Raw genomic sequence first — 26,334 nt, forward strand, 5'->3', positions numbered from 1 at the left:
TCTCATCATCTACATTGCATAACATCATCAAAAGATTCAGAGAAACTGGAGAAATCTCTGTGCGTAAGGGACAAGGCCAAAGACCTTTATTGGATGACCGTGGTCTTTGGGCCCTCAGATGACACTGCATCACTCATCGGCATGATTGTGTCAATGACATTACTAAATGGGCCCAGGAATACTTCCAGAAACCACTGTTGGTAAACACAATCCGCCGTGCCATCTGCAGATGCCAACTAAAGCTCTATCATGCAAAAAGGAAGCCATATGTGAACATGGTCCAGAATGTGTCCTGTTGGCCAAGGCTCATTTAAAATGGACTGTTTCAAAGTGAAAAAGTGTTCTATGGTCAGACGAGTCCAAATTTGACATTCTTGTTGGAAATCACGGACGCCGTGTCCTCCGGGCTAAAGAGGAGGGAGACCTTCCAGCGTGTTATCAGGGTTAAGTTCAAAAGCCAGCATCTCTGATGGTATGGGGGTGCATAAGTGCATATGGTATGGGCAGCTTGCATGTTTTGGAAGACACTATGAATGCTGAAAGGTACATAAAGGTTTCCAGATGATGTCTCTTTCAGGGAAGGCCTTGTGTATTTCAGCAGGACAATGCAAAACATACTTACACACATACTGCAGCATGGCTTCGTCGTAGAAGAGTCCGGATGCTGAATTGTCCTGCCTGCAGTCCAGATCTTTCACCTATAGAGAATGTTTGGCACATCATTAAACGAACAATGTGTCAAAGACGACCATAAACTCTTCAGCAACTGGAAACTTATATCAGGCAAGAATGGGACCAAATTCCAGCACCAAAATTCCAGAAACTCATTACCTCGATGCCCAGACGTCTTCAAACTGTTTTGAAAAGAAGAGGAGATGCTACACCATGGTAAACATGCCCCCATCCCAACTCTTTTGAGACCTGTAGCAGGCATCAAATTTGAAATGAGCTCATTTTGTGCATAAAATTGTAAAATTTCTCCATTTAAACATTAGTTATGTTATCTATTTTCTATTGTGAATAAAATATTGGCTCGTGATTTAAAAGTCTTTTAGTTTTCATTTTATTCAAATTTAAGAAACATCCCAACTTTTCTGGAATTCGGGTTGTAAAATTTTCCTCAGACCCCCAAACACCCTCTTGCGGCCCCCTGGGGGTTCCACACACCAGTTTAAAAACCCCTGGCTTTCACATCAACTATTGGTGTTATCTACAAAAGTTCATGTCTTATTCTCTGAATCTCATGTCATTCATCTTTTCCATCTGGTCAGAAGAAAATAGAGCATCTCAAATGATAAAATGAGAGAGCTTTAAATAGGGTTTTAGCGATTGTGGGAGCATCCCGATGGATCTCCTCCTAACACTAAAGAAATTAGGTTAGGGATGAAGGGCGTTCGCCTGCTTGGACACTGATAAGGTGATTATACGAAATGCCCTCTATCTACACCTTCTTATTTTCTGAACATTACACAATTATGTCTTGTGAAGCAACAGAGCACCAGAAGCAGATCAGACATTGCAGTAGTTTGAAGATTAACATGCACAAGTGTTCTGTTCCATCGGCCTTGAGGATAAATCTCCCTTCCGCTGATTGTTTGCATTGCCGTTTAGAGTAGTACATCTCTGTCATTCAGTGAAAACCAATGAGACAAGCTGCCAAGATCCAGAGAAACCTCCAATCCTGAGGTATAACAACTCACAAAGATTGTGTGGGTGTGGCATCCCTATAGGCCAGTGCAAGGCCAGGATATAAAGTGTGTGGATCAATGTGAGAATGTGAGTGAATGTTGAGTTAGCATTTGCCTTACTCCTGTGTCTAAGGTTCATAAGATCCCAGCATGATCATTCTTTTTTTATTTATACTATATATGCACCAGGATATATACTGTACAGTGCAGCGGGGAACCATCAGGGCCCTCAGAGAGGGCCTAAACTATTGTAAAAAAAATAATATTTACAAACTTTTACATAATAGTTTAAAAAGTAAGAACTTTTGTTAATAAAAAATCATCATTTCTAATGTTATTTTAGGAATTTATAATTTGATAATAAACATCTAAATCTTTTTGAGGAAATAAACCCTTCAAATCTGCCTATTCAGTTGTGTTGTGTTGACCTCCATTTTCTCCATATTAGGATTTTTTTGCCTAATGCTTTCAGCTCTGTGATTTGTGGTCCAGCTGTGAAATTACAGAGGGCCAAGCCATAGCAAGTCAATGAGAGACTAATTTCAAATGACAGGAAAATTGACCAATCATATTGTCCCTTTTAATGGGTGGGGCTTGTTATCAGTAAGTTTATGACGCGTTCCACCCGCTGTGGGAAAAACAGTGATAAAACTGTGATAAAACAGCGCTATTCGCTATGGAAACCACAAGAAACATTAATGAGGAAGACATTGTTACTAATTATCCATGCCGTTTTCAAGATTAACTTTTAAACTTTTGCTGAGTTAATTGGCAAAGGAAGACCTACACCAGAGCTTAATTTTGTGCAGAAAACCCAAAGCTTTTTAAAGCATTTCAACCACAGCAATTAAAAGATAGCCTACCCCTGGATGACAGCATCAATCAAGAAGCTAAAGCTTTACTGCTGGAATTGTTTGCTGTTTGGGTAAGTTATTTTAATCTGATAGGTTACGTGACTGGTACAGTGTTGGATCACTGTTGAATGTTGAAAGCACTTGCCTTCTTCCTGTGGTTGATCATAAACATCATCTTCACAGTCTTATTGTGGCTCTGTTGAGATACTGTACACACTTGATCAGGAAGAAAATATTGACTAATATGCTTCCTGATGCCTCGAACATGTTGTGATTGGCAGGTCTAGTATGATAGCCAACAGATTATGTACATTTGGGATCAGCGCAATGATGTACCAACACTCCTGTATTGTTATTCTCATTCATAACAACAAAGACTTTTTCTTCCAAGTTGAAATCATTAACACTAACAGAAACAATGCTTTTTGTGCCTCTCACAGGATCTCGAGGTTCGTACAGCAGTCAGCACACTCACCTGGGCCCCGAACTGAGGCCCCTACAGTCCCCTGAACATCACATCGATCCCATATATGAAGACAGAGTCTACCAGAAAGTCCCAATGAGAAGCTTGAGTCAGAGCCAGGGAGAAGTGCTCCCTCCAGGCCATACTGGAACCTACCGGAATAACACGGGTAAAGTTTACACACACTCTCTCTTTCTGTGCATGTGTGCTGAAGTGTGTTAATCCCCAAGTTACCAACCTCCAGGATTTCTGCAAGAGAGCCAAATCCTTAGAGAGCATTTATCCAAATCGGACACGGTTCTTGCTCACAGCCGAGTGTTGACCTCATTAGAATTAATCTGAGTTAGAGCACATCACACAATCTGTATTTGTGTGTGTGTGTTTGTGAGCATGTTTTAACTTAAAGGGTTTCACTTTTCTTACCTTATCACATTTAAACACCTCAGCAGTCTTTTTCAATTAGCGCATTGTTCGTCTTATTTTGATTGTAGGTCAGGTGTAGCATGATAATCTGATGAGTCTTACTAGTTTTGTTAGTGCTGTTTTTAATCTCTTACTCATTGAGAAAGTGTAGTGTGAATCCAGCTAGATTACAAAAGCTGCACCAATACAATCATATTGATATATCAGGATTCTTTTTTTATACTGTACATCGGTACTTTAGATACTTATATTATGTGTGCATTCATATTATTTATTTATTTATTTATAATGTATTCTTTCATATTTGTTCATAATTGTAAGTTTTATAATATGCTTTTATAGTATACACATACTATATATTTCCATTTCTTCATGTTATATATATATATATATATATATATATATATATATATATATAGAAAGACAGCTGAATTATCGAAAATGTATGTGCATCATTGTAATGTGGCCACACTACAAAACGTTTTTTAATAATTCAACATCTGTCAATATATAAACAAATATTTATATTAACTATTAATGTGAATAATTATTAAAAATAAGAATCATTTGTCTGCGCCGATGGCCTCGTGGGCAGCGCACTGACATGTAGCGCTGATGTGCTTCAGGCGACACGAGTTCAAGTCCCGGATCACGGATTTGATAGTGTTTGATTACCTGCCAACTCAGCAGTGTTGACCCGTAGTGTCTCAGATTGCAAAGCTGTTAGCTTATCTGCATTTACATCCCTGTTTTGATATGTTTTATGCATTTATGTGTATTTGCATGCATTCATTCATTCATTCATTCAGTTTTAATATACACAATGCAAAGCTACTAGTTTAACTGCATGTCTTGTGGTGGGGTGGTGCCTGACATCACTATTTTTTAAGTAATGCAGCAAAATTGTTTTATTTATTGGATAGCAATTGTAGCATTAACACTGTAAGTTTCTCTGTGTTTGAAAAAAATAGAAATTGTCGTTTTTATTGAATGTGTTCGGTAAAGTGATGTGGAACTGAAAATCAAAACCTTAGAATGGCAGCGGTCCAATCAGAATCAAGAATTCAACATAACATCATTTTAGGGCATTTTCACACCTGGCTTGTTTGGAGCGTTTGTTTCGGAACCTGGTGCGTTTTTCCCTTAGTTCGTTTGTGTAGGCATATCTGAACATGGCAATTGTGCTCGGATCCACACCAAAAAATCCCTCAGAGATAGCCTGAACAAGGTGGTCTCGGCCCGATAGAAAATGAACTCAGGGGTTCGTTTGAGGTGAGAAAGCAATCCAGCCCAACGGATCAATAAACCAAGTGGTATCATAATTCATAACGGGAAATGTGTTATATAAAAAGCAGTAGTGTCTGATTCTGTGAATGAACGCATTGGGTATCACAGATGAAAACCAAAGAGCACCTCTTCATCCTACAGTATTGTGTAATTGCTTTTCCCTGTGCATTTCAAGAATGCTGTCCCAACGAAGCCTTGATTCCCTCTCTTACTTCATTATAAATGAGAGATATATTTATATAATATTATCTCATAATTTGCCAGCAGGTATATTAGGCTGCTGTCACTTTAAGACCTGACGCACGGATTCATTATACTGTTACACATGAATTTTGTTTACTGTTTAAGTTCACTTAAAACATAACTGACTGTGTTACGTGTATTGGACTGTTTAAGAGAAATAAGCAGCAAAAAAAGAACTCAATTTAGTACTGAGAGGGGGCTTTATGTGTGCACACTTAGGGTGTGAGCTCAAAATCTGCGTGAATGAGTAAAATTATGCGTAATGTGCGCAATCCCATGCCAAAATTCAAGCCCTGTAACACCAACAATATTCATCCGGAGCAAATGAAACTAATGAGTGAGGGGAGGCTGGTTTGAGTCAACTCGGAGAGAGCGAGAAAGCGCAGCTGGTAACGTGTATCTATTCTGCGGAAAATGAGCATTGGAAGCGTCTCAGATATTTCAGTATCAATATGTATTGAAAAATCTATATTTTTGACAATGCTACATTGCACTTAGTTTATTATTTCAGATGCCTTTTTAAAAGTCTACAACTGAAAAATGTAGATATTACATATAAAATTCAACCCGCCATGTGACTTGCATAAACCCATTTTGGCATGCTTTGAAATGTTGCCTTGTGAAACCAAACCAAGAAGAAAATGCAACATTGTAACAAATTAAGTCCCTGTTTTGGAACAAAGCAAACGATCTACAGGTCTGAAAAAGGCCTTAAATGTGAGTGTGGAATGCAGGCATCAAGACAGGGTCTCATGGCGCCCCTGAAGCAAAAATCTAACAATGTCGACTCTCACCTGGCTTAGTTGTGCAGATAAAATCTATATGGTCTGTTTTAATTGGGGTCTGCGGTGGTAATTTCCTACGCTTGCTGCAATCTTGCTGTGACCTTTGAGAAGTGGAGCTTATAATGTACCTCTGGGACTTTATTTCTTTTCAAAATTGTTGCCTCTGCCTAATGGTATGGCAGCATCAGCAGACTGTTGAAAATTATGCTCTGTCTCCTTTGGCTTTCTCTGCTCTGAGCTCTCACATATCACAGCTCTTTTATTTTCTCATCCTCAAGATGTTTCTGTGCTTTAAGAGGAAAATAGAGAGCATTGGCTTGCTTAGATAAACACAACAGAACAAGGGCAGTTTTGTCTCTCATTTGCCTTGAATGGCGCTAAAATACAATTAAACAGGTAAGTGAAGCAATTAAATCTATGTCATTGCCGTGGTTTTCTGTTTGAAGCTAAAGGTCAACTAAAGCTAAAGTGCCTGTCTGCTACATGAATCAAACTAAAGCTATTTAAGGAACTGAATTTATGAAATTATATAATCCTGCCTGAGCACTTCTATTAAAATTATTTATTATTCAGTTTCCAGTGTTGAATTCTGGCAGTTGTGCTCATTACTGCTGTATTATATTCATTACAGTGTATGTTACTGATTAAAGCTCTGTATCTTCAGGAGAGACCTCGATTGCACTCACACTGAAAAACGACTCACTATGTAACAATTTTCACATGTGGACACCATTTTAAATATATGAGGATATGAGGTCAAATGCATATATATGAGGTCCCTAAAAGTCTTGACTGTTTAAAACAGCTGTTAGAACATTTTTGATCTCTGCGAATGTTGTTTATTGTTACGTCAAATGTAGCTTAGCCACAACTGCACATTGACTCTCTGTTGCATTTTGCAAAGCCTTTGTTATTTACCACTTTGTTATTTACTACTTTAATTAATGGTCGGCTGTCGGCCAACATCCAGGCATTGGTGAGCGTCTGTTGGCCTAGTTTTTGCGGTGTGTTCCACATGTCTCCTGTAGTAGGGCCCAATTCGACAAATTCAGCATGTTGAATCGGCATCGGGCCGTCGGTGAGAGAGATCACTCTGATTGGCTGTTCCATTTAGCGAATGAATCAGTGCACGAGAATAAAAGCGAAAGTGATGAAAGCAAGCAAAGAAGTCAAGACCGCACAGACAAAAGGCTGTTCTAATTTTACGTCATCTTACCTGTGCATTCCAATACGTGAATATTTTCATAACAACATGAGCTGCCTGGAATGAAGAAAGTGATCAACATGATTGATATTCAGAAAAGCACTACTTTGTTCATGGTTGTATATCTGCAGTCCTAGTTTCGGTTTCTCTTTTTGAATGACGAATATAGGCTGTTGATACCTGCTGAATGCTGATAAAGACAGTTATTTCCTTACACGCGGGCACAGAATGCACATGGCAGTCAGCTGTAGTCTTTGCAGTGTGTACAAGCATAGCTTTTTGGCCCAGACACAGCTGACACGAGGTGACAACACTGAAGGCTTTCGTTGACGCTAGTTCTTTGACGCTGGCTTGGTGTGTCAATGCCTTAAAGGGGAATAGTTCACCCAAAAATAAAAATTATCCTATAATTTACACAATCTGAGTTATATTAAATAATTTCCTTGCTCTTCCCAGCTTTGTAATGGCATTAAATAGAGCCCACGTTTTCATGAGAGAGTCAAGTTCTGGCGGAAGAGTGACCTCTGACTCGACATAGGAAGTTTGACGTAGATGTAGACGTAGCGTAAGCTTAGGTGAGAATTGACGGACGCGGAAGAGCAGAGGATAGAGCAAAACAAAATGGCGGTCATGAATTAGAAGTATAAAATGAGAAGTTTTAAAGACAAATGTTGGAGGATTTCAATGTAAGAGCTACGTCATACGTCGGATCAGAGGTCACCCTTCCACCGGAATTCGACTCTCTCGTGAAAGCGTGTACAATTGTTGCCGGAAGCCAGTGATTATAGTTTATAAAGTTTTAAATATTGATATTTTTCTCACAAAAACCCATTGCTTTGCTTCAGAAGGCATTTATTATCCCACTGGATTCGTTTTTGGAGCTTCAAAAGTCCCATTACATCCCATTGGCACTATTCAATCCCATTACAAAGCTGGGAAGAGCCTGGATATTTTTTATTATAACTCTGATTGTGTTCAGCTGAAAGAAGAAAGTCATATACACCTAGGATAGCTTGAGGGGTGAGTAAATTATGGGATAATTTTCATTTTCGGGTGAACTATTCCTTTAAGGCTGAATGTTTTGACATTCTAGATATTCCATAAAATGCAGACTCCAGGAGATGAATGAGTGTATGAGCTGCTTCCTGAGACTTTTCTCGATATTATGTATTTATTTGTCATTAGATAAAATAAATAGTGTATTTATTTAAAATATTTTATTTAATATTAATATTTATTTTAATTTAATATTTAAGTTTATATAATTGACTTAATGCTTATACCAAACTTACCCCTACTTTGAGGCTCAATCTCTAGGAGATGACTTCCTTTGACTTATCAAATTTATTATTTTTGGTAAAATAATAGTTTGAAATGTTATAAACTGAAATAGATATTGGGAGAAATGGATTACTTAAGAGTTAAGACTCTCTAATTGCAATTCAAATCCCATGAAAACAGTGTAAACTGTATACCAATCACAATTCAGTATGCAAATATAACTATGACTTCATTTCTGGCAGTAGTTGTTTTTATGCCAATGGGAGACTTAAACCTCAAAAAACTGGCAAAGTTTATAAAATCCAAAAATTGAGAGCACATCTAAGGTTGAATTTATCTACAAAATTCAATTTAAGTTAAAGAAAGCAGGGAAAAAGGTATTAGAGAGCCCTGCAAGCGCTGTAAAAATATATTTATGAATATAAGAACCTGTTGGCTGCTTTCTGTCTCTCCTTTTCTACTATTGCACATTTGGCAACTGATCAAATCAAGTCAGTCAAAATTGGTGCACTGCATTCGCACCCTGATAATAAACAGGCTTTTTCCAGCCAGCAGATTTCAGCTGTGGCTTGAGGTGTCTGAAGCTCTATGATAGCATTCGGGCTGACATTGAGACGCCTGACAAAGTCTCACAATGCCTAACAGAGTCTCAAGAACAAAGTAGCTCAAGTCTTTGGTTTTTATGTGATCAAGTTTGACTCCCTGAAGCACCTGAAAGTAACAAGTAGTTTATGAAAAGTCACTAATGAGGATCTATGCAAGTCTTGTGTTTGATGTCACATCATTGCTCACTCTGTGAGTGCATTGACCTCACTTTTCTTGCTGTCTCTGTTCTCTTCCTCCCAGTTGTGTTGCTTCCCCTTGCTAAGTGGCTCATTAGACCCACAGATGAAGTACAGGGCTAATGACGACATTAGAGGCCGTCACAGATACGCTGCTAACATGTAGCAGATGTGTTCTTCTTATTACATCGCTGTGCAGGAGAGATAAAGAGAGAGATTTATGGCCATATTTTTTTTTTTTTTGGGGGGGGGGGGGGGGGGGGGGGGGGGGGGGGGACAGATGACAATGGTTGGAAGGCTCTCCTGCCTGAGATCCCCAGGTGGAAATGACTCAAGCAATCAGGGCAGTTCAGGGCCAATATCATCACCAGCAGATTAGAGAGACAGAAAGGTCGACCGTGGGCAGTTTTCTCCTATGAAATGTTTTGTAGTCTCACAAGTTTTGGGGAAAAAAGGCACTGCAGCTATTTTGTTTCTTGGTGCAGTGCCTTGTATGATTTCTGGGCATGCAAGGAAGGCACTGGCTCATTTCAACAAAATTCCATAAAAACCCATTTGAGTTTTCAAATTTCATAAAGAGGAAGCAGCTGAATGTTCTCTGAGAGTAAAAAGACTGAGCTTAAAACTGGGTCATTTCACAAAATAATAAAAGTGTATATTTATTTAATTTATTCTACAGTGTATATACTAGCATTTGAGGTCTATACAATTTTTTTTTTATGTTTTTGAAAGAATTTTCTTATGCTCAAAAGGCTGCATTTATTTGATCAAAATACAGTAAAACCCATATTTTTCTGTAATATTATTACAATTTAAAATAGCTGTTTTCTATTTTAAAATATAAGATATAATTTATTCCTGTGATGGAAAAGCTGAATTTTCAGCAGTCATTACTCCAGTATATATGTATATATATATATATATATATATATATATAATATAAAACAAAAATTATTCAGACATTTTTGATATTTTTCATATATTTTTACTAGTGGGTGCAGGACACTATAGTTCATTTATGTAAGTGAGGATAGCAAAATAAAGTAAACTGTGACATATTATACCCAAACATTTTTCATACAGTGGACTATCAGTAAAATTGATAAAAATTTGGAACCAAAAATTATTCAGACACTGACCCTGTTTTGCTTAAGTGTTATCTGACATAATTAAGATTATTTTTTTCTGACACAGTTTAACTGAGATCTTGTCATATTTTATTACCATTTTTTACACTATAGTGAATAAACTGTATTAATGAATGAAATGTTCAAGGTAACTGAATAAATTTTGGTTTGACTGTATATATATATATATATATATATATATATAACTACACAAAGTTTAAAATAAAATGACCAGATAGTGTACATTTCAATAATGTGACATTTTGGGAAAAATGTGCTTAATTTAAATATTCAAATGTATTGAAAATCTTGGTTAAAAATAGGCTTCATTAGCTATGTTTACATCCACATATTTTATGCGCATTTTGGAATATTGCATGAAAAACTGCTGGATGGAAATGGAAAGGTGCGCATAAATTCTAAAAATGAGCATAAAAAACGTATGCACTTGCTTGAGCGAGATTTAAAAAACTGTATCCGATAAGAAAACATGCCCATACACTATGATGGAAACACATTTACTGAATAAACTCGTTGATGCACAATCAAAAAAATCACTTTTGACTTTGCGCAATGGGACGGCATAACTGGACTAACCAGTGAACCGATCTTTTTGCACAGCATCTGAAATGCATGAGCATCAAAGTGGTTCAATATAATTACCTTCCAGAGCTGTCTTTACAACTGCGTTTCCAAACAGCAGCCTCCGAAAGACGAAAGTAATTTATTATATACGGAAATTATTATATACAGTCGTTTCTCCTACTTTTCTTAGTGATATTTATCAGCAGTTTATCAGGAAGTGACCATTTTGTTATCTTCGACTTGCTGCTTTATTCGCAAATGTTTCATGCGATATTCCAAAGTTAAATTTGCAACTTGGATGGAAACATAGCTATTGTCATTTTGCAAAACATAATTTTATATTTTTGACTTTGATATGAGATGTGATCCAGGAAGCTTTTGTGAGATTTCCTAAAATAGTTCAAGCTCAACATTATGACAGTATCACATTTTATTAGTTTGGCCTATTATGGATTCCCTGTAATGCTGATTCCTTTCAAGTACCTTATTCATCACAAGTTTGCCTATCCGGGAATCAAATCTGATCTTGCACAAAGCTCCAGATAATGTGAATATGATTAAGCTCCTCATGGCCTTTCATTCTGCTGCTGCACCATTGCAGGATCTCTCGTTCATTTTCAGCTCTGAAATTCAAACTTCATGAAGTTAATTAGGCTTTGTGTGAGAGGGACTGGAAGAGCAGCATATGCGGCTAAGAATGTGCTGAAAAGACTAATTTTGGAACCGAGTGAGGAATTAACCCAAGCTTGAGGGAAGTGCTCTATCAAATGCTGATGGAGCTTTCCTGCTCACATCCCTGTATAACTGGCCAGGCTTTTTCACAGAAAAAGAGATGGTGTATTAAAACGGTGTGCATTTTTTGCTGAATTTCATCATAAAAGATGACTAATATCACAAAGTGTGGCTATTTTTGCACAAGTCCATTTCCTGAATCTGCGTCATATGCAGAAGTATGGGCTATGATACCCCCGATGAGAACTGCTGGGTGGCTTCAGAAAAGAGGAAGGAACCTTGATTTTAGCTCAGTGGTTACGAAAAAACCTCAATTCGAGAGTCTAAAGCATCACTTGAGACTGAAGTGGAAAAATAAGGGAGAGTATTTCAGCCGTCTCTCAGCCATTGTGAAGCGCACTTTGAAGCAAAGAGCGGAATGCGCACTTTGGGTATTGAAGCACGTACTACTCTATAGATTGCTATAAAATCAATCCATTCGTCAAGCACCCCCAAAATCATCTTTATCTGACCAAATCTCGGCTTCTTCCCAGAATCCTGTGCATCTCACCTGCTGATCTACAGCCCAACCTTACATTTGTAATACCTGTGCTTTATATACAATGTAATATTGTGTTTTTGCTGAGCTTTCAGGATGTATTAATTGCTCACTGTAACACACATACGTAATTTGTGGAGATCAGCAGTAAATTCCCCATTGAGGAGCTCAGTTTAATTCGTACCTGAATATAGCAGCCTGTTCCAGATGTTATATAACATGAAGCACCTAAAATAATCTACTTTGACTGTTCTTCTGAGATTTATTTTCCTTACAAGACACACAAGAGCAAAGGGAGCTGTTCATGAGTTTTTACTGGACAGAATATCATACAGAGTCTACTTTATTCTAGTGTGCTGATTTAGTTTCCTCTCTGTATATTTCTGGGTATGTAGATTTTTTAATGTTTTGATTTGCAGTGTTTTTTTTATGTTATCTTAAAATGCTCAAACAAACCAAATAACCCATAAATATTCAGGGTAATTGTGGTAGCAGCTAGGCGATTAACATTTTGCCTTAGCATGTCTTTTTCAATTTGAAGTTTGGTTGAGTTGTGATATATAATTTAGAGAGTAATACCTTTGAAGAGTGTTATATGTACTAGTAAGAGCTAGAAGGTATTCCTCAAGTGAACAATAATCAGAGTTTATGTAAATGAAGTACTGAATAAATTTGTCTAAATTAAGACTGCAAAGAACATATTAGCCCAACAAAAACTTTTTAGTGATATATATATATATATATATATATATATATATAATAAGAGTGTTTTTCAATTTTTTGTTATATACATTTTGTAAAATAATCATTGTATTTTATATTTTTATTATATATATCACACAAGTAGCCGTGCGATATGGCTGTATATCAGCACGGCTGTGACTCGGCCGTAGGTAATCACAGGGTGTTGATATACAGCCATATCGCACGACTATGAGTGTGATATTGCATTTATACAACAATTCGATAGCACAAGTGTGTAAATAATTAAGAAATAACAACAGAGTGTCTCCCTCTTTTGTGCAGAACTACTTCCTTCCGCCACAGATTCAAATCTCAAGTTGACAGTTTGACCAAGGCTCCGTTACTAATTCTAAAACGTTACTTTAGAACTAGTAAGGAAGGAATGTTGAGTCCCTCCATTGAATCTCATTGTATTTTGTACAATATCATTGAGAGAGAGAGAGAGACAGAGAGAGAGAGAGATCGCCTGAGCAAGCATTACCTGTATCTGATATAACATTCATTCTTCAGGTCGTTGTCCATAATATTATATTCATTATAAAATTCTGTTTGAATGTCCGCTGATCTTTGTATTTGTCCTTTTTACAGTTAAGGGAATTTTCCATAACAGCACTAAAACTACGTCCTTTGTTTACAAAAGTCCCTTTCAATATAAAAGTCTCTCACGACTAACTCATTCACCATATTACTCACTAATGGACCCTTTCTCAATACCAAATACAACATATTATTTATATTAAATAATATTTATTGAATAACAATATTTAAATTAACAACAATTGCCATTATAAAGGACAATAGTAAATAAACGCAATTGTACAATTCAGTCAAACGTACAAAAGCAGTACTCTACAGGATGTAAGTTAAATATAACCTTAATATTAGATTATTAAATTTAATATTGCCCAATTCGATTTGCTCAGGAACAAGTAATAATTACCCGTTTTATGTACCCAAAATGAATTGTATCTCATGTTTTACCACTATAAGAGACAGCGGCAAATCCCAGAAGCACTGGCTAAGATTAAGCTGTTCTGGGCAGGTACACAAGCACTGAACAGCCGCTGATGGCCTGGAGCTCACATCTCCAAAAAACATCTAAAAAAAATTGTAAAATAGATGCTATGATTAAATATGAGTCACATATTTCAGGTCTAAACAACTACACTCTCGCCTAAAAAAAAAAAACTACAGTTCGAAGTTAATACAAATTAAGTTGATACAAATGGTAAAAAGGTAGGAGTGCTGTTATCACTAGACAATCAGATTCAAGAACCAGAAAGAACTGTTGTGTATATATCTATATATCTATATCTATATATCTATTTATATATATCTACATATGAAGAGTTTGGTTCCAAAACGCTATAAATCCATTTTGATTAATTTGAGTAAAAATGTGTTTTCTTTACCAAGAAAGTGGCAAGATGAAAACCACTATTTTCTGTTTCAAACTTTCACATAGCATCTTTTGGTTATAAAAACATTAAACATTCAAATCTAGATTTTGATTTTCAAAGGTTTATTATAAAAACGGATTATTTTTTCCCCAAAATGCAATAAATCCATGACACGTTTTTTTTTTTCAAAATGCAATTAATCCATCAATATAAAAGTTATTTTTCATATTGAAAATACACAACAAAGTAAGTTGATTCACATATATGACAGCCTCTGAACTTTGTCAATACTAATCTTATATACAGGCATTTGACTAAAAATACATTCAGTCGTCGCTCCCAAAATGAATTCAACGAGTCATCTTGTTAATGTTATAAATGAATTATGTCTCCGTTTGTCATTACCGATTAAAGAGTATCTGGCGCCACCGCACGGTTAAAATAAACACATTTGCCAAGTACACTGGTATTAAAAACGGCTTTTAAAAACTGTTCATGATTCAGTTTTGGGGACCGTGACAGGTTTGATGCTGTCGTGGAACAAGCAACAGCCAGCATTTTTCCTCCTCCCGACTCGAGTGCCTCATCTTAATCTCCTCACGTAAATGATTTGATTTCGATGACTTACGTTTCTTCCCCACCGCAGAAACCACCACAGGTTCATCAATTCCGTCAAAATTATTCATTTTTCTGTTTTTGTTGATCACAAAGTACAAAGTAGATAAGGAAAACTAGGATGCCGGGTGTATTCAGAACGCCGCCATTACTGTTTACAGTGCGTGGAATGGTGCGCTGTGATTGGTTGAGTGGATATATCGCATTCTGCAGAGAAGGGAGACTGGCGTTTGTCACATTTTGGAAAGAAGGGGAGAAAACATGACAGAATAACATGACGGAAATCGCATTTTGCGCAAAATTAATAACGGACTTTTCAATACCGACCAGATACAATACTGATTTTGGCGGAAACTCAATTTTTAAAAAAAATGGCGTTTAAAAAAATGAATTAAGTAAAGCAATAAAAGGTGTAAACTGCAGGCAATAGTAAAAGGAAATAAACCACAGTCCTCAGCTAATAGATTTTTAGATCTCTAAAGCTCATACTGTATGCAGTCTTTGTGTTGAGTCTGTAAATCACTGGAACAATAACAGTTTGAACCAGTTGTGAGCTCAGTTTAATACCATCCTGTGAATCTGGCCTCTGCTCCCCTCAAGCATGGCTAATGAGCAATTACACGCACACTCACACACATACACAGACATATAAACACTCTACGAAAGATGGATGGCGCTCATAACTTACGCTGAGGTGCTGGCGGTGAGACACAGAGGCTGCGTTTTGATTCACGTGAAGAATCACCTTGTATCTGTCCTGTAGCCTCGCTCCAAGGATGCAAGGCGTTACTTGGATTATATTTACAACCGTAACAGCTCCTGTGCTGTTGTTGTGCCATATGTTAAAGGCCTTAATGCACACATGAACTCTGAGTGAAATGGCATGTATGTGTAGTGGGAATCATTCATGTTAACATGGAAGAGAAGCATCCAGACATCTCTCAACAGGCCTTTATATAAAAGTTACTAAGTGGAACAATGTATTGACCAATCAGCATATACCGTAGGACCAGATCAAGCTTAGAAGATGCATATTTGCATCTAAACCTCTCAGATTGACAACATGCACACAGAATAATTTCATCCTATAACATGTATGTCAGTATTGGAAAATCATCTGAATTAATCTTAAGGATAACACAATCTTAATGGTATTCTTGGTTGAATTGCTTTCAGAGAGTGATATTTTCCTAATGTTAGCATTTAAAGCTTTCTTTTCTGAGCAAACAGATAGATCTATTCAAGATAGAGTCATTAAGATACCCCCAGTAAAGTAGGTAGCGCTTTATTATATTGCATACTTTTTTTTCCTGCATCGAAAATGGCAGAGCAGCAAATCATTCCTCTAATATGTTTCTGTTGAGTGGGAGTGACCTTTGGCAGGGTGTAATATCACGCAGAGAAGAAAAAAAAATGCTAGGAGAACCGGTCGAGAAAAAAAAGAAAGAAGAAAGGGCAGTTTGTTTATGATCACATTACACTGTAACAGAGCATTGAATCTGATGCCAACGCTAAGGAGATGCTGGATCCTCTGATTCGTATCTGAAAGGTCAGGTAATTTAAAAGAGCAGCCCATTATCAAACCTATAGAATATTCAAAGCCTCTCTGCAAGAGGAGATTAGAAACATTGGATGGGGTTTGTGTGTGTGTTCGTTTGATTCATGAGACACCGATAGAAGATTGAAAGAAAGTGCAGAAGGACAATGTTTCATATTCAGCCTTAGTGCTGGAAGAATGCACCTAGAAACACATTCATAGTAATGTAATGTCAAGGTCTTTCACTTGTAGCTTTTTATTTTTAATTCTGTTATTTCTTATTCAACTGTTCTCGTTTATTTCTTATTTAAATATCTGGTAAAACAACTGGCTTTTGTAGCCGCACTGCATAGTCATCTTTATACAGTATGAAATATGAAATGCTGTTGTCATGACAATCAGTGCATACTGAATGCATGATTGTGTTTCTTGTAGGGTTGTCAAATGTACCGGTACTACTGGTACCAGTTGGTACTAAAAATGTCTTTGACTGTTTGTTGCTTCTTGCTGTTTTTTGAGCATCTCGCACCAAGTTCATTGCATTTGTTTTATTAATGCATCATTTAAAAAAAGTGTCTGTATACATTGTGTTGCACACCTCCTGCTTAATTTTGTCTTTTGTGCACATCATTCATCCATCCCATCACTTTTTGCCGCTTTTGTTCCACTTTCACTACATGCATTTTATTTAATATAGAAGGCGTATCTCCAGTTCTTGAGCAGGACTTTTCATTGTGTTAGCATGTGTTATAATGAGTGGTGATCCGACACTAAAGCTGAGGGTTCATGGCTGTTATCGGTGGCAGAAGGCAGCAGTGTTAATCTTCTCTTGTGTACACAGACACGCACTTCGATCTATCGCTGTTCCACAGCTGCGGCGGCCCGTTATCCATTGTAGTCAAACCTCGAAATGCAAACAGTTACATCCAGCTCTTGATATACATCCACTGAGGTACATGGACAGTTTTGCTTTATTACAATAAAAAGTTCCTCAGGGTAAATTAGAACCAGGAAACCATTATATTCAAGGTGAAAATGCCAGTTTAAACAAATTAGTAATATATATTTTGATTCTGAGTGGATAAAAAACATTAACATTTTACACTTAAATAAAAAATAAAAGTAGAGACACTAGTATACACTATTGTTCCAAAGTTCACTTAATGTTTCTTTGGTAAGATGTTTTGGAAAGGCTGCATTTATTTGATCCAAAATGCTGTAAAAACAGTAATATTGAAATATTATTATAATTTTAAAAACAGTTTTCTGTTTTAATATATTTTAAATGTAGTTTATTCCTGTGATGGCAAAGCAGAATTTGTTTTTATGGAAGCTTGTTTCTGTCACTGAATAAAAAATAGACTTTTTATCTCGCAATTCTGCCTTTTTTTTCTTCAGAATTATTATATAAACTAGCAATTGTGAGTTATAAAGTTAGAATTGTGAGATATAAACTCACAATTGCAAGTTATGAAGTCAGAATTGCGAGTTATAAAGTCAGAATTGTAAGATAATAAGTCATAATTGTTAGATATATACTCACAATTGCGGGTTATGAAGTCAGAATTGCGAGTTATGAAGTCAGAATTGCGTGATATAAAGTCGCATTTGCAAGTTATAAAATCAGAATTGTGAGTTATAAAAGTCAGAATTGTGAGCTATCGCAAGTCAGTCTTTTTTTCCCTCAGAATTGGACTTTATGACTCACAATTGCAAGTTTATATGTCAGTTCTTAGAAAAGAAGTCAGAATTGTGAGTTATGAAGTCAAAATTGCGAGTTATGAAGTCAAAATTGTGTGATATAAACTCACAATTGCGAGTTATGAAGTCAGAATTGCGAGTTATGAAGTCAGAATTGTGTGATATAAACTCACAATTGCGAGTTATGAAGTCAGAATTGCGAGTTATGAAGTCAGAATTGCGTGATATAAACTCACAATTGCGAGTTATGAAGTCAGAACTGCGTGATATCGCAAGTCAGAAACTCCCTAGTCAGTCTTTTTTCCCTCAGAATTGGACTTTGACTCGCAATGGCGAGTTTATATCTCAGTTCTTAAAAGAAGTCAGAATTGCGTGATATAAAGTCGCAATGGCAAGTTATAAAGTCAGAATTGTGAGTTATAAAGTCAGAATTGTAAGATAATAAGTCATAATTGTGAGACTTAAACTCACAATTGCGGGTTATGAAGTCAGAATTGCGAGTTATGAAGTCAAAATTGCAAGTTATGAAGTCAGAATTGTGGGATATAAACTCACAATTGCGAGTTATAAATTCAGAATTGCGAGTTATGAAGTCAGAATTGCGTGATATAAACTCACAATTGCGAGTTATGAAGTCAGAATTGTGTGAAATAAACTCACAATTGCGAGTTATGAAGTCAGAATTGCGAGTTATGAAGTCAGAATTGCGTGATATCGCAAGTCAGAAACTCCCTAGTCAGTCTTTTTTCCCTCAGAATTGGACTTTGACTCGCAATGGTGAGTTTATATCTCAGTTCTTAAAAGAAGTCAGAATTGCGTGATATAAAGTCGCAATGGCAAGTTATAAAGTCAGAATTGTGAGTTATAAAGTCAGAATTGTGAGATATCGCAAGTCAGAAACTCACTAGTCAATCTTTTTTCCCTCAGAATTGAACTTTATAATTTGCAATTGCGAGTTTATATCTCACAATTCTTAGAAAAGAAGTCAGAATTGCGAGATATAAACTCGCAGTTGCAAGAAAAAAAGTCAGAATTGCGAAAAAAAAGTCCGAATTGGGAGTTTATATCCCTCAATTGTGAGTTTATAACTCGCAATTCTGACTTTATTTCTCACAATTGTGTTTATATCTCGCAATTCTGACATTATAACTCACAATTCTGACTTTATTTCTCACAATTATGAGTTTATATTTCACAATTCTGAATTGCGAGATGTAAACTCCCATTTGTGAGATAAAAAGTCGCAATTACCTTTTTTATTTTTTATTTAGTGGCAGAAACAAGCTTCATAAGTTTCCAGTGTCACACGATCCTTCAGAAATCATTCTAATATGCATTTTTTTTTAAACATTTCTTATTATTATCAATGTTGAAAACAGTTGTGCTGCTAAATGATGTTGTTTTTAGGGTTCTTTGATGAATAGAAAGTTTAAAAGAACATCATTTAGTTGAAATAGATATTTTTGTAACAATGTAAAAGTCTTTACTGTTACTTTTGATAAATTTAATGAATCCTTGCAGAAAAGAAGTATTCATTTCTTTAAAAATCCCAAACTTTTGAACTATATTGTATTTAAAAAAAAAAAAAAAAAGTTGCTTTTATTGGTTGTCATGTTGCTTTATACGGTTCAGAGAGAGAAGGCAGATTAGCAAATGAAAGTTAGCTGTTATTCACAAGTGTCCTTCAAACTGGCTTAAGGAAAGACTGTATACTATGTCAAAGGAAGCAGAACAGTAGCAAAAAGGCTTAGTATGCGAGTTAATTAAAGAATTACATCGTCAAACGCTGTTGTCAGGAAATAGCAGGATTCGTTGAAGCACATTATCGGCTAGTTGCCCTTGTTAACAGCCTCTGTACAAAATGAATAAGAGAAACTGTCAGCATTTCAGCTGAGATGGTGAGTGCACAATGTGGCCCCAGAGAGATGTATTTACCAGCCATTGTACCAGGCAATACACCATTTTATTCTCAACTATTCTTAATGATAGAGGCAAGTCTGGCTCTTTGTATGCGGCTCTACAGTAGTCAAATTAACCAACACTGGATCATAAAGTTGTAGAGAAATGTATTGTGTCAATGCCGGAACTGACCATCTCACAGATGGAAAAAGATGAAAAACCTTCTGTGAGTTAATAAACACCTGCTTTATTGTTGTTTATGGGTTCATTTATCATTTTATACAGAAAATATATGCAGTCTGATGTTTGCCATATATTACTTTCTGCTCTCGCATTGTCGCCGATGACAAATAATAGATACGAGACGGGTCGGTTGTCGAAATTTTATGCAAGATGTTATCCACCTCGTGTAGTGCTGTGCGTTCGTGTGACTCCTTGTCCGTTTGTGCGTTTTATCTCACACTGTGCCGAGGAAAGCCCTTGTCCGTGTAGTGCTGTGTGGGGTCGCATAAGATACACCCTTTCTGATAAGATAAGCTAATGGAATCTGAAGGTCACCGAAAGGTCGTTCTCCCCAGGCATCGCCGCTGTGGCAGAGTGGCAACACTTCATATTGATAAAGTCTTCGCTGGGGCCTGGAGCGCTTTACACATGCAGTTGTGATAAGCAGAATACTTACTCTTTGGAGAAGTGCGTCAAGAAAATATATGTGCATTGGAATTGCAGCATTATTTGATTACATAGTTATTTGAAATGTAATCAAATAATGCTGCAATTCCAATGAATATATTTCTTCTTTTATTCATTAACTCCATCAATGTGTGACCTTGCTATCTGATTTCACAAGATCGAGTGAAATTCAAAACAGTCAGTGGTGAGTACACTGCTTTAAGTTGCAGTCAGAAATTTAATTAGCCTTTTTTGCGAGTTAATTAAGGACTTACAGATAGATTTTCACCTGCTAAAGGTGTTTGCATGCAGTTGGGGCTGTAAATCAAGCCCCCAGGGTCTTCAGTGCTAAACCAGTTAGAGACCTTGAGTTATTTGAAATCTTCACATTGGAGTAATGAGTTTGAGCATATCCAAAGCCAAACACCCACACTCTTCAATTGAGCCAGATGGATACTGTCTCTTCATTATGTTAAAAACAAACAAATCTGGAGTTAAAGTGATCTACTTTTGAAAGTGACTCACATTTTATTGTATTTATGAGTGTGTTGTATTGAAAATTCTTGTTGCAAATTCTGCTGAACTAAATGCATCAGCAAAGGTCTACACTCCCCTACTGTCCCCCATATATATACACCCATCAGGCATAACATTATGACCACCTTCCTAATATTGTGTTGGTCCCCCTTTCGCTGCCAAAACAGCCCCGTCCCATCGAGGCATGGACTCCACTAGACCCCTGAAGGTGTGCTGTGGTATCTGGCTCCAAGATGTTAGCAGCAGATCCTTTAAGTCCTGTAAGTTTCGAGGTGGGGCCTCCATGGATCGGACTTGTTTGTTCAGCACATCCCACAGATTCTCGACTGGATTGAGATCTGGGGAATTTGGAGGCCAAGTCAACTCCTCAAACTCATTGTTGTGCTCCTCAAACCATTCTTGAACTATTTTTGCTTTGTGGCAGGACGCATTATCCTGCTGAAAGAGGCCACAGCCACCAGAGAATACAGTTTCCATGAAAGGGTGTACATGGTCTGCAACAATGCTTAGGTAGGTGGTGCGTATCAAAGTAACATCCACATTGATGGCAGGACCCAAGGTTTCCAGCAGAACATTGCCCAAAGCATCACACTGCCTCCGCCGGCTTGCCTTCTTCCCATAGTGCATCCTGGTGCCATGTGTTCCCCAGGTAAGCAACGCACACGCACCCCGCCATCCACGTGATGTAAAAGAAAACGTGATTCATCAGACCAGACCACCTTCTTCCATTGCTCCGTGGTCCAGTTCTGATGCTCACGTGCCCACTGTTGGCGCTTTCTGCAGCTATGCAGCCCCATACGCAACAAACTGCGATTCACTGTGTATTCTGACACCTTTCTATCAGAACAAGCATTAACTTCTTGAGCAATTTGAGCTACAGTAGCTCGTCTGTTGGATTGGACCACACGGGCCAGCCTTCATTTCCCACATTCATCAATGAGCCTTGGCCGCCCATGACCCTGTCGCCAGTTCAGCACTGTTCCTTCCTTGGACCACTTTTGATAGATACTGACCACTTCAGACCGGGAACACCCCACAAGAGCTGCAGTTTTGGAGATTCTGTGACCCAGTCGTCTAGCCATCATAATTTGGCCCTTGTCAGACTCACTCAAATCCTTACGCTTGCCCATTTTTCCTGCTTCTAACACATCAACTTTGAGGACAAAGTGTTCACTTGCTGCCTAATATATCCCACCCACTAACAGGTGCTGTCATGAAAAGATAATCAGTGTTATTCACTTCAACTGTCAGTGGTCATAATGTTATGCCTGATCGGTGTTTTTATATATATATATATATATATACATACATTTTTTTTTTTTTTTTTTTTTTTTTTTTTTTAATTGTGGTGGGGCCAGTGAAAATATTGGCAGGGCACTGATGTGGCCAGCAGAAAATCTTGGTAGCCTGATTTGTTTAATGTGGAAATCTTATGCTGTATTGCAGTCGTGTCTGGTCACTGAACTTAACTGTCCGTCAGCTTCCTATTATATATTCCGGCTCACCGAGCTTAATTCAATCCATCAAGCAACCCCCTCTTCTTTCACCCTATTTCTAGATCTCTCTCTCTTCCTCTCTTTTTCAACCGGTCTCCATTAATCTCAAACTCTGTCTAATTATCGTTAGCCTACACTGAGTGAGTGCAACATTTTCTTTAAAAGGAGTTGAAGAGTCATGGATGGTTTCGGAAGATACATTGATCCTTTTTTCCCAGGGTGCACTTTGTGTTTGGTGACTAATAGTCCTGTTTTACGGCTTCACTGGCAGTGTTGTGGTAAAGACTCAGAACCCTGCCATTGATCGTCTCGTGCTGCAGATTTATGAGACACTCCACTGTGACTGTCTAGCAGACAGTGGCTGCCACATTACCCTCATATTGAGCGAAATGGATACACTTTGTCACCTCAATATGTTAAAAACCAAATAAATACGCTTTAAAGTCATTTACCTTTAAAGTTTGCATCTGATGCACTGTCTTGCCATGTTTGGAGATAATCATTTTCATTTTTCCTAGGATTTTTTGAAAGGGTCATAACTAAAATTAGAGCTTACGTAAGCACAATCAATCGGTGAGTCATCAGGCATCAAGATGAATTATTTAATTACAAGTTTTGGACCATTTTAGAGAACCATTAAGAGTAACCAAGCAGTTGCTTCAATTTGTACTGTAATTTTCATTAGTATCATACAAGCATATGGGTAACGATGGGTCTAATTTTAGTTTTGTTTTTGTTTTTGTGGAAAACATGATACTTTCTTTTTCAGGATTCTTTGATAAATAGAAAGTTAGAAAGAACAGAATTTATTTGAATAGAAAACTTTTGTAACATTATGAATGACTTCATAATGTTTGCCTGTTGTATTCTTTGTCATTTGTCTAATAAAAGTATTATTTTAATTCCTGATCCCTAAACTTTTGAATGGTAGTGTATTTTTTGCTGTCATACATTTTACACAGCAAAATGTTTTGCGTCTCTTTAAAGCAATTTTTTTGAACATCTAAAACCATACAAATGCATCTTCATTTAAGTACAGTTGTTGTCATATAAATCATTTTTTAATCGGCCACATGGGCTTTTGTTTCTACTGTTTATTATAAAATGTCTATAAGGGCCCGTTCACACCAAGAACGATAACTATAATGATAAAAATAAAGATATAATTCTAAAAATCGTTCTAAATGTAAAAGAATAGTCCACACCGCAACTATAACAATAACAGCACATAGAAACGATATCATTGGAATCACTTTCAGAATTATTTTTTTTCCAGCTGATGAATGATAAAAAACAATGACAGCCAATCAGAATTTGAAAGAGCTCAATCATTTAAAATGGCAGACGAAAAACCTGCAGTGCATGCTTAGAATAAATTGAACAATATCGTCCGCTGGTGTGGACGGTAATATATTTATCTGTATAATTATCATTCTTGAACGGGCCTTAAATGTGACAAGAAAGTTGACTAGATTTGTATCAATAATATGTACCTGTTAAGGAGCTTTTTAATGCTGTCATTCTCATTGCTGTCGTCTCTTCCTCTCCTTTCCGCTCCCTCCTTGCCATTCTTTCATTGTATCATGTCTTTGTCTGCTTGTCTTCTCACTGTCCTCTCATTGTTCCTGTACCTAGACCTAGTGAACCAGTTTTGTGAGCAGGTCCTGAACTTCTTGTTTTGTCCCTACTCTCCTGCCATAGCCCCGTCCTCCCCTGGTGTTGACTCCGTACCCTTGCAGCGAACAGGAAGTCAGAATGCCACAGGGACGTTTCCCAGAGGCGGCTACGCTTCTGGTCAGAGTGCCAATTACACGGACACTTACCGCACATTGCCGTACTGCTCATCAGTGGAGTCTCCCTACAGCAAGTCCGGCCCTGCCCTGCCACCCGAGGGCACCCTGGCCCGCTCTCCCTCCATTGACAGCATTCAGAAGGATCCCAGGTGAGTTTGCATGCCATTGGACCTTTTTCACAGTCAGAGTGGCGCTCATGCCAGGTGCAGATGGCAAATGTACACATATCAATCCAATTTTAGCTGGAAGAGCATCTGCTGAAAGGGTTTTCAAGGGTTGTGTGTTACATTTTGGAGGCCCTTTTTAGGGTGACCACCTGGTTATTGCTTTGTTGCAGGACAGCAGATGTGATTTTGTGGAACAATGCAGTACACATGGGAGAGCGATAAATGTACTACTGTTAGACTATGTAAATATGATTTAAATTAGTTGGAAAGCCTCTTAAAGCTCTCTTCAAAATATTAGTTCCAAAAGGGAGGGTGGGGGGTCACAGCAGTGGCATATAAAAACCATTTTAGGATGTTAACAGGGTCATGACATGGAATATATATATCACCTCTTCACTTATAATGTTGATAAAGTTTTTTTGCACAAAAACAAATATATATGTGAAAAAATTATTATTTTCAACCCTCATTCTGACCCTCTGTCTGAAAGTGGCAGCTCCTTTAAGTCTTGTCAGTAAACGGCCGCTGTTATGATTGGCTAATGTCATTGCATAGGAAACAGTAGCTGCGTCCGAAATTGCGTACTGTTGAGTAGGTACTATTTTTGAATTTAAATTTACTTCACGACCGTTGAAAAAGTATGTTCTATATAGTACGAATGCGTGTATTATGAATGAATTCGGACGTGCTACATCCACCATGTTGTTACTGTCACTTGACTTACCAGCGTCAGTTATGTCCCTTCAACTCTATTCACAAATCTTCTCCTGTGGCCTCATGGGATAGTAAAGTGTCCATCGAATGCGCACTTCAGAATCTCGCCGGAAATAGTAAGTCATCCGGGTACTTTTCGCCTACTGTTTTTCGAATACTATGAATTCGGACATACTACTCTGTTCGCATACTGTTCTTCGCGTACTATATAGTAAGAGAAGTATTCGATTTCGGACGCAGCGAGTATCAACACCCACTCGCTATTGCAAGTAAGTGTTTTGAAAACATTATCCATATAAAACTGTCATTTACAGACAAAGCATTATGAAATCATTTACTTACAGTTTGTGATGCAGCTACTGTCAAATCCAATACTTTATCTTCTAGTTTCTTAAACTGTGACTCTTTTGCAAAACAAAATGCTCTGAACAAACATATGAAGAGTTTGGTTCCAAAACGCTATAAATCCATTTTGATTCATTTGAGTAAAAAGGTGTTTTCTTTACAAAGAAAGTGGCAAGATGAAAACCACTATTTTCTGTTTCAAACTTTCACATAGCATCTTTTGGTTATAAAAACATTAAAAATTCAAATCTACATTTTGATTTTAAAAGGTTTATTATAAAAACAGATATTTTTTTCCCTAAAATGCACATGACAGAACATGACAGAATAACACAACGGATATTGCATTTTGCACAATATTAATAAATGACTTTTCAATACCGACCAGATACAATACTGATTTTGGCGGAAACTCAATTTTTTGAAAATGCCGTTTAGCGCGTTTTGGAACCAAACTCTTCATATAATCCTCTGACACCTCTGTACAGAGACACAAATGAGATGTTTAAACTGGATGCGTCAAATCAAATGTTCATTAACTCTTCCATTTGTCCTGTTGTTGACAGACTCTGAACACGCATCTGTATACTTTATCCAGTGTAGACAGCGTCAGTGATTATATTGGGTTCTATTTGCTTTTGACACAGCGAGACGTGATGTGCTCACACATCCAGTGTGGGCTAATGTCAGCCATTAAGTGACTGAATGCCAGTAGGAGGGGCCTG

At 37.2% G+C, this 26,334-nt stretch overlaps 1 protein-coding gene across 1 annotated transcript in view; it reads left to right on the forward strand.

Moving 5' to 3' along the window:
* The window catches only part of ctnnd2a (catenin (cadherin-associated protein), delta 2a), a 340,625-nt gene that overhangs the window by 184,926 nt on the left and 129,365 nt on the right, over positions 1 to 26,334 (forward strand). The window contains 2 exon segments of the mRNA XM_051881748.1: positions 2,983 to 3,174; positions 24,292 to 24,532. Coding sequence (XP_051737708.1) covers positions 2,983 to 3,174; positions 24,292 to 24,532 — 433 coding nt within the window.

The sequence above is a fragment of the Ctenopharyngodon idella genome, chromosome 23 (assembly GCF_019924925.1).
Source record: "Ctenopharyngodon idella isolate HZGC_01 chromosome 23, HZGC01, whole genome shotgun sequence".
Taxonomy (NCBI): Eukaryota; Metazoa; Chordata; class Actinopteri; order Cypriniformes; family Xenocyprididae; genus Ctenopharyngodon; species Ctenopharyngodon idella.